An 18,852-nucleotide genomic window follows, 5' to 3' on the forward strand; every position below is an offset into this window, starting at 1 on the left:
TGGGCCTAGGGGTCGGGTTTTGGTTAATTTCGGGATTTATGTTGTAAATTGATTATTTCCGCATCGGCTTCGTTCCCTTAGCATATTTTGATGTCGTGGTTCTGATTTTGGATAGATTCGACTCGAGTTGAGGCCGATTCGAGGGACAAAGGCGTTGCGGGCTAGAGTTTGGACCGGATTGAGGTGAGTAATGATTCTAAATGTTGTCCTGAGGGTATGAAACCCCGGATTTCACATCGTTGTGCTATATTGAGGTGATGCACACGCTAGATGACGAGTGTGGGGTCGTACACCGTTGGGGATTGTGACTTAGTTCGTCCCGAATGACTGTTTTATCGCGTATTTGATTGAAAATTGTTTGCTATCATCAAGTTTTGGACGGAATGCCATATTTGGGCCTCGTGCCAACTATTTGAACCCTTATGGGATTTTTACTGCTATTTCCTCACTGTTTTGACTTTATACTTGTACTCAGACATGCTATATTCTAATGTTTTCATAACTCAGCCATATTTACTCTATTTTAACACATTAAATGATATTTTAAATGATAATTTGGGCTGAGCATCATGTTTTACTATTGCCTGAGTGGCTTATGAGATTCTGACTAAGTAAGGTTAAGGGCTTGTGTTGTGAGGATACACTAATTTATGATTATGAGGTCGAGGGCCTGAGATTGTACGCCACGAGGTGGCTTGTTGATATGAAGCCGAGAGCCTACTGATTATGCCACGAGATGGCTTGATATTGCACTTGGTCCGTAAGGGGCCCCTCCCGGAGTCTGCACACCCGCAGTGAGCGCGGGTACCTATTGTGATATGAGATATAGCCCGAGGGGCTGGTGTTGTTATATGTGCTGCCCGAGGGGCTGATTCTATTGGTATTGTGCCTGAGGGGCGGTTATTTATGTGTTTATCTTTTCTAGTTGCCTGTTATTTACTTGCTTAATTGTTAAAAAAGTATTTTAAAGAAGCTTAAACTGAACTAAGATGACTTTATATGTTTTCATTATTTCACTGTTTTTACTGGCTTTATACTGCTTCTTTATAGCATGTTGATGTGCCTTTACATGATTGTTTATCGCTCAGTCTTCATTTAGTATTATTACTCACAGAGTTGGAGTACTCACTTTACTCCCTACACCCTGTGTGTAGATTCAGGCGCTTCAGGTCCTGCTATCGAGTGTTGATTTCTTCCAGCTCAGGCGGATTCGGAGATTCCCTAGGTAGCTGCTCGGCGTTAGCGGCCCAATGCTTTCCCCCTATCTTATTTTCTCTTGTTTTAGTTCTGTAATAGACTATGTAGACTCTTCCTATTCTTAATCGGTTAGTAGATGCTCATGACTGGTGACACCCCGATGTCGGGCTATGTCTATTCCGCAAATTGTATTATTCACCTTCATTTTGGGATTATTATTATGTTAAAGACTTAATTTGTATTATTCTAATTGATTAAAATGAATTGAATGTGTGTCGGCTGGCCTTGTCTTCACGAGAGGCGCCATCACGACCGGATCTGGGTTTAGGGTCGTGACACCTAAATAACTAAGGGTAGAAGTTTGAAAACAAATACATAGAGGGTTAGGGGGAACAGGTTTAGAAATCAGTACATACAGAATAGCAACAAAATTGCACCCAGGAACACACAAAATTTATGTTCAGCATATAGTTCGAACAAGTTGCATTTTGATTAGTCTAGATGTTAATATTAGCATCACTAAGTCGAGTCAGCCAGTCACATAGCAAACAGAATCATTCTAGGAATTGAAACAGGTTAATCAAACAATGCATAGAGAAAAGGAATTGCAAAGGTTAGGGCATACCAGTTGAGAAGAAAGAAAGTAAAGATGCAGTAACAGTTAGGTTCCAGAATAATTTGGGCTTGGCTTTCAGCCGGCCAAATAATAGCCATTTAACACAGAAATCAGAACAGGAGCAAGAGAGAGAGCATAAGTTATGTAGTGAGAATAGGAGAGTTCGAGTGTGGAAAAGTTGTTCCGTTGAAAGGTTGTGTTCTAAAGGGAGTGAGGAAGGGGGTTAAATAGCACACAATGAAGTAAACTAATAAGGTAAGGAACCAGTCATACACAAATAAGGTATGAAAATCAATTAAGGCCAGCATGAATCAATTAACAAGACAAAATCGAGTAAAGTCAGGTTAGTACTACTTGATTTAAGGAAAACCTTATACGAAATCAATTAGTAATTAAGTATTAGGTTAAATAAGGTAAGAACAAACTCCAAAATCAATTAGGAGTCGGCTCTAATAACCAAAGCATAAAATTATGCCAATAGCACCAATTATTAATCACACATTAGTCTAAATAAGGTAAGAACGGGTAAAATCCAATAAAGAAACACTGGTACTAAAGGAAATCCCAATTTCAAACACTAATTTAGGTAAGTGAAATTAATTAACAATTAATCGACGGAGTTTAAGGCAAACGGGCAGAAATAGTACAATGAATGGTCAAATAATTGAAATCCTAAGAAATACAAAGACACCTAGTAAAATCAGTCAAAATAAATGAGGAAATCCTAACAGATACCCAAAGACGAAAATATTTAAGGGTTAAAACATTTTTGCAAAAATCTGTTGAACCAAAACCCTAGTTTTTAGGGTAAATAAAATCGATCAATAATAATAAAAGACTATAAAATATAGAAATAAAAGTACTGAAATTTTAAATGAGAAATACCAAAACAAACATAAAATCATTCCAAATCTAAAAACGATCTAAACAGATTCGACCAAAAAATAGCCAGATTTATAAAAAATAAACAGAAGTTGATCCAAATCTGGTTTGAACCAGAGATTTAAAACCCTAAAATACGAAAATATTCGTACTTACAGGTATTAGGATGAACATAGACGGAATCATCAAAGTATGAGAGACTTTGAACCAAAACTAGTTTGAGTCTCTTGAGATTCACTTGTCATTTGAGGCAAATGAATCAAGTAACATCAAGGTCGAGTAACCAGTAGAGAGACAAAGCCAAATAAGGCAGGGAATCAAGAAGAGATTCCATGAATTAAAGGGAAAAGGGTGACGGCGGGGCTATGGTTTGAGGGGGTGAGAGAGAGGAGAGGAAAGTATCCAAGGACGGCGGGTTGGGGGAAATGAAATAGGGTTTGGGGGTTTTGATATATTAAAAGGGGTTGGGGAATTTAGGGTCATTGATCTTCTGAGATCAACGGCCAGGATTAGATATTTAGGTGGGGCGGGTTTAACTAGATGGGTATGGGTATTGGGTAGTTGGGTTAGGGTATTGGGTATTAGGTATTGGGTTATTCGGTTATTGGGTTGATAGGGTATTGGGCTATTGGGTAGGTCCGAAAAAAAATTAATAAAAGGGCTATTTTAAATACCCACTTAAATTAATAAAATAATTTATAAAAATAATTAATAAATGATAAAAATGTTATTTGTATATGAAAATAATTTAAAATAATTACTTAACATTATAAAAATATAAAAAAATTATTTTCCGCGTAAATAATCTAATTATGCATATATGGGCTATTATTGCAAAGTTATTGCAATTATAGCCTAAAGATACAAATATAATTAGGCATAAAATGATTAAAGCTTAATATAAATATAAATGATAAAAATCAAGTAATAAATCATTATAAAATTATTTTTGATGCAATTAGTAATTATTTAGATAATAAAATGCTGGAATAATTAATTAAAATTATGGAAAAATACTGGTTGATGCTCATGCACTATTTTGAAAGTATATATGTATTTTCAAAAATATATATGGAAAAAATTGGGTATCAACAGAGAATACTTAGGAAAAAATATAAAAGACATAGGGGAAAGGATTCCGACAATTGGGGAAATCATGACTCCAGACCTCCTTAATCTTTTCTCCAACCCATAGTATCTTCGTTGTTAATATATTGATTTAATTTATTATTTAATTAGTTAAACATAAGAATCTTAATATTTATAACATAGAAATTGTTTGAGCTTGTCATCTTAGTGATAGTAAATAATTGTAGCTAAACCTTAGTTCTCTGTGGGATTCAACTTCGAACTCTTAGACTATATTATAATTGCAACGATCGCTTAGTCCTTTTCATAAGGCATAGTTGGGCGTGATCACTTTTAGATCAGATAATGGTCATGAGTTTTTTAATACCCTATGTTCTACTCTTTCAAAGCTAAGGGGATTATTCATCAAAGCAGTTGTGTCCATACTCCTCAACAGAATGGTGTTGTGGAGAGGAAACACAAACATATCCTAGAAGTAGGAAGAGCCTTAAGATTTTAGGCTAACATACCCTTGAGGTTCTAGGGGGATTGCATTCTTGCTGCCACCTATATAATTAATAGATTACCAAGTGTTGTCCTACATAGAAAATCACCTCATGAGATCCTTCATGGTAAACCCACTATCCTTGCTCACATCAGAACTCTAGGATGTCTTTGCTTGCCAAAAAACTAGATTTTCATGATAAATTCACTCCTAAATCTGTCCCTAATGTTTTTATGGGCTATACTACTACTCAAAAATGATATAAAATATATGATATTGAAGCTAACAAATTTATAGTTAGCAAGGATGTTATCTTTAAAGTAAATGTTTATCCTTTAAAACATCTCATGAGTAAATTTCTTGTTGCTCCTAATTCATCTTCTATTCCCTTCTTTCTTTTTTCCTTATTTCTGATCCTCTGTCATTTCCTACAAATGACCATAATCTCATTTTCAATTACATTCCTTCACCTCCTGTTGATCCTATCACTTAGTGTCCATCTATTAGTTCACCTGCTCCACTTCATAATCCTACTTCTTCTCCTTCTTCTACTGTTACACCTGGTCCATCTGATTCACCTACTGATTCTTTGCTGCCCAGAAAATTTGGTAGAACACTTAAGCCTTCTATTTGGCTGACTGATTACATTCATTCTCTTTTACCTTCAGCCTTTACTTCCTGCCTTTATCCTATTCACCATTTTGCTTCCTACTTTCATCTTCCTGCTCATTTTCAGTACTTTCTTGCTTCTTTCTCTGTTTGATATTGAACCTACTTGTTACTCTCAAACCATTAAAAATGATAAGTGGATTAAGGCTATGAACCTTGAGATTAAAGCTTTAAAAGAAAATCATACTTGGGATGTGGTTGATTTCCCACCTGGTAAGGTGCCCATGGACTACAAATGGGTCTACAAAATCAAGTATAATGTTGATGGCTCTATGGAAAGGTTAAAAGCTAGAGTAGTTGCAAAGGGGTATACACAACAAGAAGGCATTGACGTCCATGATACCTTTTCCCCTGTGGCCAAGATAACGATAGTAAGGACTGTATAGTCATTGCTGCCTTTAGGCACTGGCCTATGTATCAAATGAATGTCCATAATGCTTTTCTGAATGGTGATCTTGCTGAGGAGGTTTACATGACTCTTCCTCAGAGATTTGGTAGTCAGGGGAAGCATAAGGTATGTAGACTACTCAAATCTCTATATGGCTTGTAACAGGCCTCCAGACAATGGAATGTGAAGCTGACACAAGCCTTGCTATCATCTGGTTTTCAGCAGAGCAGACATGATTATCCCCTATTCACTAAGACTACTAACAACAAGTTTGTATTTATTCTTATCTATGTGGGTGTTTTACTTGTCACGGGTAATGACTTGGCAGAGATACATCAAGCTAAAAGTGTCTTACATAAAAGCTTCAAACTGAAAGATCTTGGAGAGCTTAGCTACTTTCTAGAAATGGAATTTTGCTAGGTCTGAAGAAGGCATCCTAATATCTCAGAGGAAGTATGCTCTAGAGATGATATTAGAAGCAGGACTATCAGGTTCAAAGCCTAAGGACACCCCTATGGAACAAAAACTGAAGTTAACAAGTACGGAATATGATGAGTATGTGCAGAGAATTGTTACTGATGAGCCATTGAAGGACAAAACCAACTTTCAGAGACTCATTGGCAAGTTATTATACTTGACCATAACTTGGCCAGACATTGCATATGCAGTACAATGCTTGAGTCAATTCATGCATGCACCAAAGACATCTCACTATGAAGCAGCTTCGCATATAGTGAAGTACATTAAAAAATAGTCGGGTCTTAGGTTGTTAATGTCAAGCAGAGGTCAAGAAAATATAGAAGCATTCTGTGATTCTGATTGGGCATCTTGCCCAATGTCCAGGAAATCAATTACATGATTTTGTGTTAATCTGGGAACCTCACTTATCTCATGGAAAGCCAAGAAACAAAGCACCATATCCACAAGTTCAGCTGAAGCAGAATATAGAAGCATGGAACAAACTGTAGTTGAGCTAATATGGTTGAATGGGTTGATGAAAGAGCTAGGAATGAATGTCAAGCTGCCCATAGATTTGTATTGTGATAACAAAGCTACTCTACAGATTGCTGCAAATCCCATATACCATGAGAGAACAAAACATATTGACATTGACTATCATTTCATCAGAGAGAAGATACAAGAAGGGTTGATAAAAACTGCACACATAGCCACTCAAGAGCAACTAGCTGATATTCTGACAACAGCATTGGGGCATCGACAACATGCAGTTCTAGTATTCAAGTTGAGAATGAAAAATATTTTCATTCTCAACTTGAGGGGGAGTGTAGAGGTAAGTAGTTAATGTTGTTGTACAGTTAGCTATTTAAGGTATACTCTTCTAGATAGCCCATCTCGTTAGTTAGCACGTGTGTGTATTAGTTAGTTGGCAGCTATTAGTTAGTGGGATATATTAGTTTAGATATACTCTTGTTTGTACAAATTCTAATATTCCGTTTAATGAAATTTTGCCTTTCTCTCTTTAAAAACTTCTATACTGTTGCTCACAGAGCTTCTTTCGTATAGCTCGAAGTTCTCTAATAGTGGACTTAGGGTTGGTTTTAACAGAATCAAAGATGAAAACTCAGTATTTATTCATGCTATTTTTCAAGTTAAAGCAATGTAATTAAGCAATATCTACATTATAGAGTTGGCAGATATAGTGTGGAGTTCGTATAAAAGGTTGTGAAATTCCTTCTATACCATTTGCCCATTCCCCCTTGTCTCATATGACTTTTATTCAAACTTCTCTATTTTTTAAACTACTACAACTCTACAAGTACCAACCAAATTAACCAGGGGATCCATAGTTAATTTGAAATTATGCAGTAGCAGCAGCAGCTCTTCACTTGATCATACAACCCCTTTAAACTCATACTCTTTCTTATTTCTTAAACGCACACAGAAACATATCTAATTAAGGGCACTTGCGTCTATTGCCATGAGTAGTCATAGTAGAATAGCATGGACAGATATTCTCATTCCCAGAAGTTCCTGGCGGCACGCAGTTGCAACGGGCACAACATGTCCCACATGCTCTCATGCACATTTTCTGTCTAGATGCTAACTTGCACCTCCTCGTACATTCTTTTCCACAATCTGTGTTCAACAAACAATCATCATAAATATTAGTACTAGCTACTACGTATTAACTTAGCTTTTATATATATTGTTCGGACTCTTTAAAAATGTTGTCGGGTGTGTGTCGAATCCTCTAAAAGTGGTACTTTGAGGATCCGACACAGATGCATGCAACAATATTTTTGGAAAGTCGGAGCAACATAGCCAGGAAATAACAACATCAACAACAAATTTAGTATGATAACACCAGTGAGGTCAGGGAACGGTAGTGTATAAGCAGACCTTTCCCCTACCTTGAAGGTAGAGAGGCTGTTTCCGATAGACCCTGACTCAAGGAAGGAGTACAAAGCGAGCAAGCGATAAAATTAAAAGAATGGGATGAGAGAGAAGGAAGGAATGCAAACTTATTGTATAATTAGGACGAGCTTTGAGTGCTTTTGATATTGCATCAATATTATTACTGCTGCTAAGCTCATGATTTTCTGCAGCAGATAAGAGAAAAAGAAGAAAGATTAGTGAGACAATAAGAGCTTTGGACTTGGAGATGTCCATGCCTTAGTAAAACTATTCAGATTGATCACTCTTTCTTTTGAGTACTTCTATGACAGAATGATAGGAGCAAGAAGCACTTATATATACGCATTTTAAAACGCAGAAAATGTTAACCATTTTTTCTTTTTTTTTTTAATTTTCTTTTTTTTTTCTTTTTTCTTGGACCATGAAGGCGCTGATGGGGGCAGGGGGTGTAAAGTTAAACTAATCTTAGCCTGGTCCAGGGGTGGTTTTAGCCTTTGAGCTTATGGGCTCCCATGAACCCAATAGCTTTTGCTCAAACTTTGCATTTATATTAAAAAGTTTACTAAATAGCTATAAATTTTTAACTGTAAACCTACTTATTATTGTATATATAACTCAAGATAGCTAAGAACCCATAAACTTCAAATCTTGAATTCGCCTCTGCGGCGGGTCGTTTTGGTACATGAGATAAGAATAATATTCAGGGGATAAAATTGGGATTTACTTTATCACATGTTTGGTTTGGGGTATTAGTTAATCCCAGAATAACTTTTATACTAAAATGGTAGGATTAGCTATCTCATATAAAAGGTGGGATAACTAATATAATCCCATGGGATATTCCAACCAATGTGATATCTTGGCAGAGGCGGATCCAGAAACTCTATGGGTTCAACTTTTAAAGTTTTTAGCATTAAATCCATTATATTTTTAAAGTTATGGGTTCATACATACTTTTTGCAAATTAATAAAATTTTAACTTCGCGTCAAAAGTTATAGGTTCAATTGAACTCATAGATAATATACTACATCCGCCCCTGACCCTGTATCTTGGAATACCCCACCATTATACCAAACAACCCGTAAAGGACCTATGTAATCCTATAGTAGTGATAGATCCAAATCACTTTTTTGGCCCAAGCAAATAGATATTCTATAGAAGATAAGATACCTTTTTTTGATAGAGTTGATATAGCAAGTGATGCGTCATAAAACAGATGTTAGAAAATTTGACCTTCCGATCATTGAGCAATTGAACACACATAATTTAGTTACTTTAATGTGACGATAAAGAAATTTAGATTATATTATTATAGTGAATAAAGTTCATTGATCATACGTCATGTAATTTCATCATGTATATATCTTACACTAAAGATACATACACGAGTCCTAGATGGAATTACTCCTGAAATCACACAACACCTATGATCCATCTTCACTTAATAATGAAACCAGTAGCTAAGATTAATACATCAATATGTCGATGTTTTCAATGAGTAAAAAATATGATATTGTTGTAAATAGATAATCAACAGACAACTCTTCTGATGTGCTGCTTACAGTCATTGTCTTACTATTGTGCCAGCTTTTATTAGCTGTGAATAATAGATTCCAAACCAAATGCAGAAAAAGCCTAATAATCTATTGCCTGCTGTTAACTTTTCCTATACATAGAAATTTTAGACATAGCATCGTGCATTTTGGTTAAACCCATGCTTTGACGTAGGGGTGTACAAAGGAAATCGATAGACCGCACAAACCCGATAATCCGAGTCAAACCGAGAAAAAAAACCCGACTATGGTTTGGTTTGGTAGTGGGAAAAAAAAATTCGACCATAATTGGTTTGGTTTGGTTTTACCTAAAGAAAGTCAAACCGAAACCAAACCAACCTGACATTACATATATAGAAATTTTAGATATATTTAATATATAAATATACTTATTATGATGTTATTTATAAATATTTCTTAAAAAAATTCATAATTTTATCTTTTAAGGTATTATTTCAAGGTTGAACTTAGAACTTTTGAATGTTCCAATAAGTTTTATAGCCATTAATATTAGTAAATTAAATAATGCTAACAAAATTCCAAACCAAAATCAAATCAATACTAATGCCAACAAAAGACATTCAATTCAATACTACGAACGGGAATGTATTGAATATCTATTTTCTGTTTTGCAATAATTTAAATAAAAATGCATAACCTATTTTTATTTTTTCTTTAGCGTTTAGTCATGTAATTAATACTCCCTTATTAGTCTACTTATTTTAGCATGACTTAGTACTTTTAGATTATGTTTATTTTTATTATGGCTTTTTAATTAGCAATATTGATATTACATGTCTTTATTGTTGAATATTCTAGGATAAGCCATGACACATCTCATATTTTGTATTATTATCTTGGAAAATACTTTATATAGTTGTATTTTACTAGGATTAAAGAAATATGAGCACGAGTTATATGTTTTGTTCTACGAAGATTTTACCGGAAAAAAATCCGAAAAACCCGAATAACCCAAAAAATCGAGAAAACCCGAAAAACCCGAGTTTTATTTGTTCGGTTTGGTCTTTAGATTTAATAACCCGATACAATTGGTTTGGTTTGGTAATGTAAAATCTGAACCAAGCCGACATATGTACACCCCTACTTTGACGTATGGTTTGATTAAGGGTGTCTAAAAGGATAATTTAGGTGTTACATCATTGCCCAAACATTTAAAACGTCTAAAAATAATGTATATTTCTTAAATCAAAGTTTCATTACTAATAGGTCCCCAAATTGAGGACCCCATTTTTCGCTATATGTTCATTAATACTTTTTTCAAAAAAAAAAATAAGTATTTTAAACTAAAAAGTCTAAAAAAAATTAATAGAAAAAGAAAAAGAAAACTTTGAATAGTTCGACGCGTATGAAAGTATCTTTGATTTTCTATTTAAAGGGAACAAATTTTGATCACTACTCCCTCCGGTCCAAAATAAGTAATTTTTTGGATATTTTCACACAAATTAAAAAATTTACCTTTTAACATTAATTAGCAATAAAATTGACCATATTAACCTTTATTATCTCACATAAACACTCCTAACACATACTCCAACACTATTTACTCCAAGGGCAATGTAGGAAAAAAATAATTAATTCATCCTTAAAATCTGAAAAGATCACTTATTTTGGACCATAAAAAAAGGCCAAAAAATCACTTATTTTGGACCGAAGGGAGTAGATGATAAAAATCTTTAAAAAAAATATGCGAAAATTCCTTAATAACATATTAGCCACTAGGACATTGATGGTCCACACTTATTTAAACATTCTTTACATTATCAGCGTATAAAACTAGAACTTCAATTTGTTTTGTTCCCTAACAACTCCTTAGATCAGCTAACATCAAACATCTTTGGCATTCAATGGACATCCTTAGACAAAAACCAGATTAACCGGGGGGGAAAACAGAGTAATGTGTACAATCTCGTGGTCAATTCAACGAAAATTCGACATTTTTGAGACAAACTAAAAGAGAATGATTAAGAATTCCCAAAAAAAAAAAAAAAAAACATGTTGTTTGGTAGAGAAATTGTATACAAGGATATTAACAGGTCCAAGAAGCAGATCTTTTCATGGTAGGCTTCATCTGTTTATCTTCTTCAAGTGCTATCATACCCAAATGAGATGGATCTTCCAACATCATTCTAGCTACCAAGTAACCGGCAATGGACCATGTCTGGAACTTACGAGCCTGCTTTCCGATAAATCGACCAAGCTTTCCATCATAATATTCCGGCCAGCTATCTTTTAGTAATCGCGATTCAGCTAGTTCAATGGCCCGTCGTGCTATTTGGGGTCTACCAGTCTTGATAGCTGCTGCAGTAAGGAGCCATAGAAGAACTAGACAAAGAAACCACACAAATCAGTATAGCACTGAATTGTAAATATCACAGTAGAAAATACGAGAATGGGGAGCCTTGGAGCAACAGTAAAGTTGTCTCCTTGTGACCAACAGGTCACGGGTTCGAGCCGTGGAAGCAGCCACTAATGCTTGGGTACGGCCCTTCCCCGAATCCTACGTGAATGTGGGATTTGTGCACCAGACTAGACTGCCCTTTACAGTGGAGAGTATGAATAGTACTCCCTATGTTCATGTATGTGCATCTGACCGAAGTTTAAGAAAGAAAGAAACAATTTGGGAACTTGACAAACATCCCATGACATTTTTTATGACTATAAAATCATGTCATTAAGGGTAAAATAGAAAGTGCAAAGTTAGATTGTTTCTAAATATAGAAAAATGTCATTCTTTTTGAACGTGCTAAAAGGAAAGAGTCACATAAGAGAGCATGAAATTGTTGTGATTCATTTGCTAATTAGCTGTTAAGCTACCCAACAAGTTGACTTGCAATCTCTATAGCTGTGCATCATAATACGGGTGAAATAGGAAAGTAACTTTAAATAGATTTAAGTACTTTTGGTTGTTGAATGCTTGAGAAGAAAATTTAACCTGGCCAAGATCCACCATTATGATAACTCCAACTAGTGTTTTTAGGATCACATCCTGTAACAATCCTCCATTCATGACCTTCCATAGCGGGATAACAGATTTTTAGCGGCATTTCTCCTACTAGCTCTTGCCATCTTGATTCAACAAGATCCATTATGGCCGAAGCTTGCTCAGGTGTAGCCAAAGATGACAAAATTGCAATACAGTTGCCCAAACAAAACCAACGGAAGTCCATGTGAGCAGGACTAACATTTCCAATGAAGTAACCACCACGACTTGGCATGAAATCAAAAACCCAGTCTGGGAGGGAATCTGGCATCACATTAAACTTGTTTACCGCAGTGTGAGAGTACTCTTCAGTTTTGTAACGGTATATATCATTCAGCTGTTTTATGTCCAGCCAAAAGTAACTTCTCATGTGAAAGCTTAAAGCATGAAGGCGTTTGATTATTGCATCACAACACTCTCTGCCTTCTTCGTCGGGTTTAAGGAGAAGCAAGGCACATCTTAAGGCCATAAAGAAAAGCGCTTGTATTTCAATAGGATAACCATAGACACCCTGGCAACAATATGAAACAAAGTTTTTAAAACCTGTGAGTCTATCGAGCGAGTGGGTATTTAAAAGGAAATTGGACTACAATGATTGAAAAATTCATGGTGTACAAAACGATATGGAGATTTCCACTCATGATCATAGTCAATTTCATTGAACTGAGGAGAAGATAAATATGAGGAAGGAGTACAAGATGAAAGACTTGAAATAGGAGAAAAATAAAAGAAAAAGGCAATCTCCTCATTGAAGTAAAGTGAACACTGCTTAATCAAGTAAGAGGAGGTTTAACTGTTTCATAATTTAGCTACTATCAAGATAGATTCGGACACTTCTAAGAAGCTGAAGCAGATATTCAAATGGCAACTTAAGGAATCAGTTACACCTCCTTGTTTGGCTTCAATTGCGCGCGAACAATTAAGAGATTAAACAAGCATGACTACCTCCATAGATGATGAAACTAATAAAGCCCTTTAGCAGGGAGAGAACACATTAAACCTATTTCTTAACATACACCTTTGCTCTTCCATTTGCTTCTATTCTAGCAAAGGACGTGACTATCTCAGCTGAATTCCTGTTCGAAGCCTAAATTAGCCCAAGTCAAAAGTGGTGATTTGCCATTTACGACGAGCAATAATATTTCTAACAGCCAGACACAGCAGCAAATGATGAAAAGGGAAAAAGGGAGAAGGGGAAAAGTAAAGGACGATAAAAAGAAGAAGAATAGAAAATCACCGTCATCATGTAATAAGAAATAGAAAATCAAGCATGTAATAAGTCTGACAGATTCTATACAGGCGTTTGTTAAATAATGCAATTCTAAAAGTAACATTTGATTGATATCAGCATGTCTTTGACATACAATGCAAGGATCATATATAACAAACAGAATATAAGACAGGACCCATAAGTCAGATCTAGGTAAAAACGATAAAGAGAGGAGAGTACATCAGACTGACCATTCTGCGATCAATCATAGAGCATCCATCAGCACACAGCAGCGTTGGGAATGTATCAAAACCTTCTGAAAGACATAATTCAAGAATCAGCCTTATACCCCTTTGGCATTCAGGCATCTCAGCCAAAGAAGTATCCCCTGTAGACTTTGTGTATGCACGAAGTAGTATAATCCACCAGAAGCCTGAATCCACAGGAGCAACTCTACCGATAGCACTTTCGCCAAAATCTGCAGTTATAGTCTCATAGTTCCTAACAGGATCGTGAAGTACTTTAAAACTTGCAGGCATGACTCCAGCACCTAGCTTGAACTGGTCTATCTTCTTCTCCCGAGATTGGAGGCGCAAGGTTTTCAAAAGAAAGTTTTTTACTATTTCAGGTTCACCATTCATCAAGAATGCCAAAGCGCTAGGGACAAAATCTCTGACAAAAACCTGCCAAGTCAAATGTTCATTACTTATAGAGGATCAACTTCTGGATCACACACTTCTATACATTCATATTGCACAATAAAGGCCATCAGGAAAATGAAGATGTTAAGATGGATGTGTGGATGTATGGTTATAAAAAGAGACAAGATAAGAAATGATCACAGCGTGCAAGTAGTACATATAAAGGATAACAATGAGAGAAGGTTTACTACAGTGGTTTAACCGCGTTCTACACAGACTTCCAAATGTACAAGTGCTTAGGTGCAATACTACGATGTCAAAGCTACTAAAAGGGAATGAGGTATACCTAATACAACATGGAAGAAAGTCATCTTAAAAGGTGTTCGATCAACCAATGCGACTTAGATAAGAACAATGCGACTTAGATAAGAACAGAGCCATTGGAAGCAAGGGATTCATATTAGTGATACGAAATAGGAGTGGTTGGTTTTGAGACTTAGTTGTTCTTGTTACACTCACATTAGGTCTGATGTTTGCTAAGAGTTCTTATATACTGATTAAAAACTTGTAGGTCTGCATAGGGATAAGTATTAGATCTAGAGAAGCCTTAATATGCCTTAAAAACAAATGGACTGAGCTGAACGACATCGGTATAGAGGATTTATATAGCCAAAACTAGTTTGGGATTGATGAGCAGGTAATTGTGTGGTCGATATTGGCGTATATTTTTCATCAATGATAACGTGAGAGTTAGCAGCCACTTCATTTTGTGTTTTCTCGGCCAAATGATAAATCACTAGTTCTACATATGTTGGTCGCCAGCCAACACCAGCTCGCATTCATTAAACTAGCTGGTTTTCGCAGTCCAACCCCCTTCTGGTTATCATACAACCATAAACCATTCAATGTATAACTGATAACTATGGCATTTGGACATATCAATTCAACACTTCCTGTTTATTACGTAAAGAAATATCTGGTACTACTTTTGGAAGGATATTTGTCAACAGAAGTTCCATTGAAGCACATAACCAACCTGCTTCACGAGATATTAAATTACAAGAATAACATAAAGACAGACTTCCATCAACCTAAGGACTAGAATGATAAGGATTGTACCTGATCATAGTTAAGTTCCTCAGCAGAATTATCTATAGCGGCAATAGTTCCCACAGGTTGATCGCGGAAGTTAACAATAGAACGCCTCAAAGCTTCCCAAGCTTCACCTATTATAGGGTGCGGCTCAAAGCCGAAGGTTGATCTAGGCGTGTGTATGCCAGACCACCTTCCTGGCGAATACACTCCAACCATATTGTCAAAAACACGAGAAGAGTTCTCCGAGTTTTTGTATGGCTGGCGAGGCGGTGAATGAGTCATCGACATTTCGCTGAAAGATCTTTCATCAAAAGACCTCTTCCTTTCTATATTAACGTGTCTTGGTCTTTCCAGCAACCTAGACAAATCTTCCTCGATTTCAAACAAGGATGGAGCAGCTTCGACATGTCTTGCATTTCCATTTTGAGACACATCCGTAGTGCTAGGCATCTTTCGACACTTTTAAACGTCCTAGAGACCTAGACAATAAGAAATTGAATCCAAAGATCTGCATATCACCAATGAAATAAGAAAAGTTTTAATACTAATACTTAACAGGAGCTTTATAATCTCACCAGAAATTATAAAGAGAATCAACTAGCAATGTAAAATGCAAATAATGTCTTTGTTACTTAAGATAAATTTAATAAAAATGTGCAACAGATCACAGGAAACATCAACTAGGCGTCAACATTCTGCTAATTTTTGCTATAGCCTATAAACGATATTCCCGAGAAGTTGAGTCAACTGAACAAAACTAGAGCAAGTTCATTAATACATACTTGGTGTGATTATGACTAATCATTAGCTTAATCAAACAATCAAGCCAAATTAGTGCTAGATCTTTTCCTTTATCAATTTATTTATGTTTTTTTTTTAATTTATTAGTAATATTTTGATCATTATGAAGTCAATCAAGTAACATACTCAAGCCGGCCGAGACAAACGCCTAACTGAAAATCTAAAAATCTTAATTAAAGCAAATTACAACAACAACAACAACCACAACCCAGTGTAATCCCACAAGTGAGGTATAGGGAGGTAATATGTAGGCAGACCTTACCTCTACCGAGGGGCAGAAAGGTTGTTTCCAGGAGACAGAATATCGAAATAAACAGAATATGAAAATAAGGAACATAGATTGAACAAAACAAGATTCTAAGAGCTGGTAATAACAACCTCAAAGTTGTCGGCGGCGAACTTCAGTGAGATCTAAAAAACTACAGTTTCCGAGAAGGCAACAACCATGAACTACCAAATGAGTTGAACATGACTTTTGAGGGTCACAATAGGACTATTTTATATGTTAGTACTGTGTATTAAATTAAACCGGGAAATGAAGGTCAAAAAGACTAGTTGACTGGATATATCGGTAAAATTTCGAGATTATGTAAAGAATGGTAACTGACACGTAGGATTTTCTGGGAATATACGATTGTAGTTCTGAGGAAATCTCCGACCAAACAATGAGATTTGTCCAAAATTGGATTAGTTGTAATAATTAAGGAAATAGTTGTTGTGAACGATTATTACGATCTTAAGTATTGATAAGTGATAACGATTATCCCCAGATCCTCGCGACCTAATAAGTAGTTTCATTTTATGGCAAGTGTCTTTAATTAGTACTACTTTTAGTTCAAAATTGATGAAATTACTAATGTTTGGAGAGTTGGAAAAAAAAAAGATTAACAGTAATTTCGTTAAACTTTTATTTAAAAATTTAATCATAGAACTTTGTAATTGAAACATTCTTTATGCTGTTTTTAAGTAAGTCGACTTTTGTTTAAAATTTGTAGAAATTATTGTTTAATTCATGTCAACTGCTCCATTAGATGTGATAATCATGGCGTTTTTTACCCTTTAATTATTTTGGGGATGAAAGTAGCCTTTTTATTGTTTAAATAAATAATTTATTTGTTAATGATTTGATCTCTATACATTAACAGTGTAAATGAACTTTTACAATTTTGGTTAGGTAAAATATAAATATTGCATGCCCATAAACAGGGCCGGATTTACATGGACCCGAGCGGTGTCACGGGACACCTCTTCGTCGAAAAATTATACTACATATGTATGTAAAAATAATAAATAAAACAAAAATACAAGATAAAATTATTAAAAGTGACACCACTTGCATCAAAATAGCTCAATAATCTAGTAGTTGATACCTTCAAATTTGATGTGAGAGGTCTTGGGTTTGAACTCCCTTGGCTCTACAAATTTTTTTTTTGGACTGTTACAGGCTTATTGCTAAAAATAGTAACACCACTTATGAGAAATTCTGCGTACGCCACTGCCCATAATAATTATGATTACTAATTAAAAAATAAGACAAATAATCTATAATAATTAGTTAAAATACACTGATAACAATTTCGCTATACAAAATATGAACCCTTTCTGATTGACCTTTTTATTTTATTTTATTTCATAGTGTGCTTATTTCCTTGCTTTCTATTGTGTTACCTACTTCCTTTCCCCCTTTTTCATTTTGCTTGTCATGTTTTCAACGGTAAGATTTTATTTTGATCATTCTTTGACTTCCATTTGCATGAAACTTGCCTCTTTCGATCTCTAGCACGCAAAGGGAAATAAAATAAACAAATATCCTCTACAAATATCAAATTGGTTTTCTTTATTATTTGTAAATGAGTTGAAAGGTAACGTCCAACTTCATTGAAAACTTGAAATGGATGTGAAAGCTGACTTAATCCTACGTGCTAATTAGGTGGCATTTGGATGGCGATAGCGTTTTTGCCAACGTGTTACGTGAAAATGGGTAATCTTTCTATATGTTCTATGTTTCATGCCTACAGAAATAGTTGGTATATATGTAACTAGTGGTTGTAGGCCCAAGCTAGAATTTGTGGATTAGTATAATTTTTAATATGTATTATTTTCTCCGTTTCAATTTATATAAATAAAAAAATTTAGTCTATACCAAATACCTTTTTTTATATTGAGAAACATTTTACCTTTATGCAATGATTTATAGGCATACAAAATATACATGTCTCATTTTATACCACTAGTTCAAAAGTATTCTCTTTTTATAAGCAAATCAAATACCTCTAAGAGTATTTTACGTATAAGAACTTTCAAGAGCTAAGTCCACAAGTTCAATATATCAGCATTGTTATAGTGGTTGTTAGACTCCTCTATATAGGTCTTTCTTTTGTTACATCATGTTGTAGTAGATTGAATTGTCTGAAATTTATCTTCAGTGGCATAAAGAGTGAATTTTTCCAATCATGACAGATAAATTTGTAGCAAGTTGTCTAAGAAGTTAGTGTTAGGATCGAAATGATCAAGTGTCATGTGGAAGCTAGTAAGCAAACTTTGAACGATGATAAATAAAACAACAAAAGAGAAATATATCAAAAGAGACACAACATTTAACATGGTTTGGTCAATTTACCTACATCCACGGTGGAGATGAGTAATCCACTATATAAAAGAGAGTGCAAAATGAGAATGAAGGGCAAACACAAGTGACATACTAACTTTTGTCCTGTAAAGTACTCCCCTAAACAAGACTTCCAAACCCCATATGGCTACATTGTGGATGCTACCGAATGAGAATGAAGGATCCTCAATTTATAGAAGTCCAAATATTTTCCTAGAAGAAAAGGGACTAGCCATACATA

The 18,852-nt window shown here is 35.1% G+C and overlaps 1 protein-coding gene across 2 annotated transcripts; it reads right to left on the minus strand.

The window, feature by feature from the left end:
* Positions 1 to 11,109: 11,109 nt before the first annotated feature.
* Positions 11,110 to 16,473, minus strand: LOC104217782 (probable alkaline/neutral invertase D). Of its 2 annotated transcripts, none has more exons than XM_009768103.2 (5): positions 16,382 to 16,473; positions 15,227 to 15,710; positions 13,718 to 14,149; positions 12,209 to 12,767; positions 11,110 to 11,598 (listed from the first exon to the last, which is right to left on the minus strand). In XM_009768103.2, the coding sequence occupies exons 2-5, from the start codon at positions 15,650 to 15,652 to the stop codon at positions 11,303 to 11,305; spliced, it is 1,713 nt and encodes a 570-aa protein (XP_009766405.1). In that variant the 5' UTR covers positions 15,653 to 15,710; positions 16,382 to 16,473; the 3' UTR covers positions 11,110 to 11,302. The 2 variants fall into 2 exon arrangements, with proteins under 2 accessions (XP_009766405.1, XP_009766406.1); XM_009768104.2 differs by lacking the exon at positions 16,382 to 16,473 and adding an exon at positions 16,266 to 16,334.
* Between the last annotated feature and the right edge of the window lie 2,379 nt (positions 16,474 to 18,852).

This window comes from Nicotiana sylvestris, chromosome 4, assembly GCF_000393655.2.
Source record: "Nicotiana sylvestris chromosome 4, ASM39365v2, whole genome shotgun sequence".
Taxonomy (NCBI): Eukaryota; Viridiplantae; Streptophyta; class Magnoliopsida; order Solanales; family Solanaceae; genus Nicotiana; species Nicotiana sylvestris.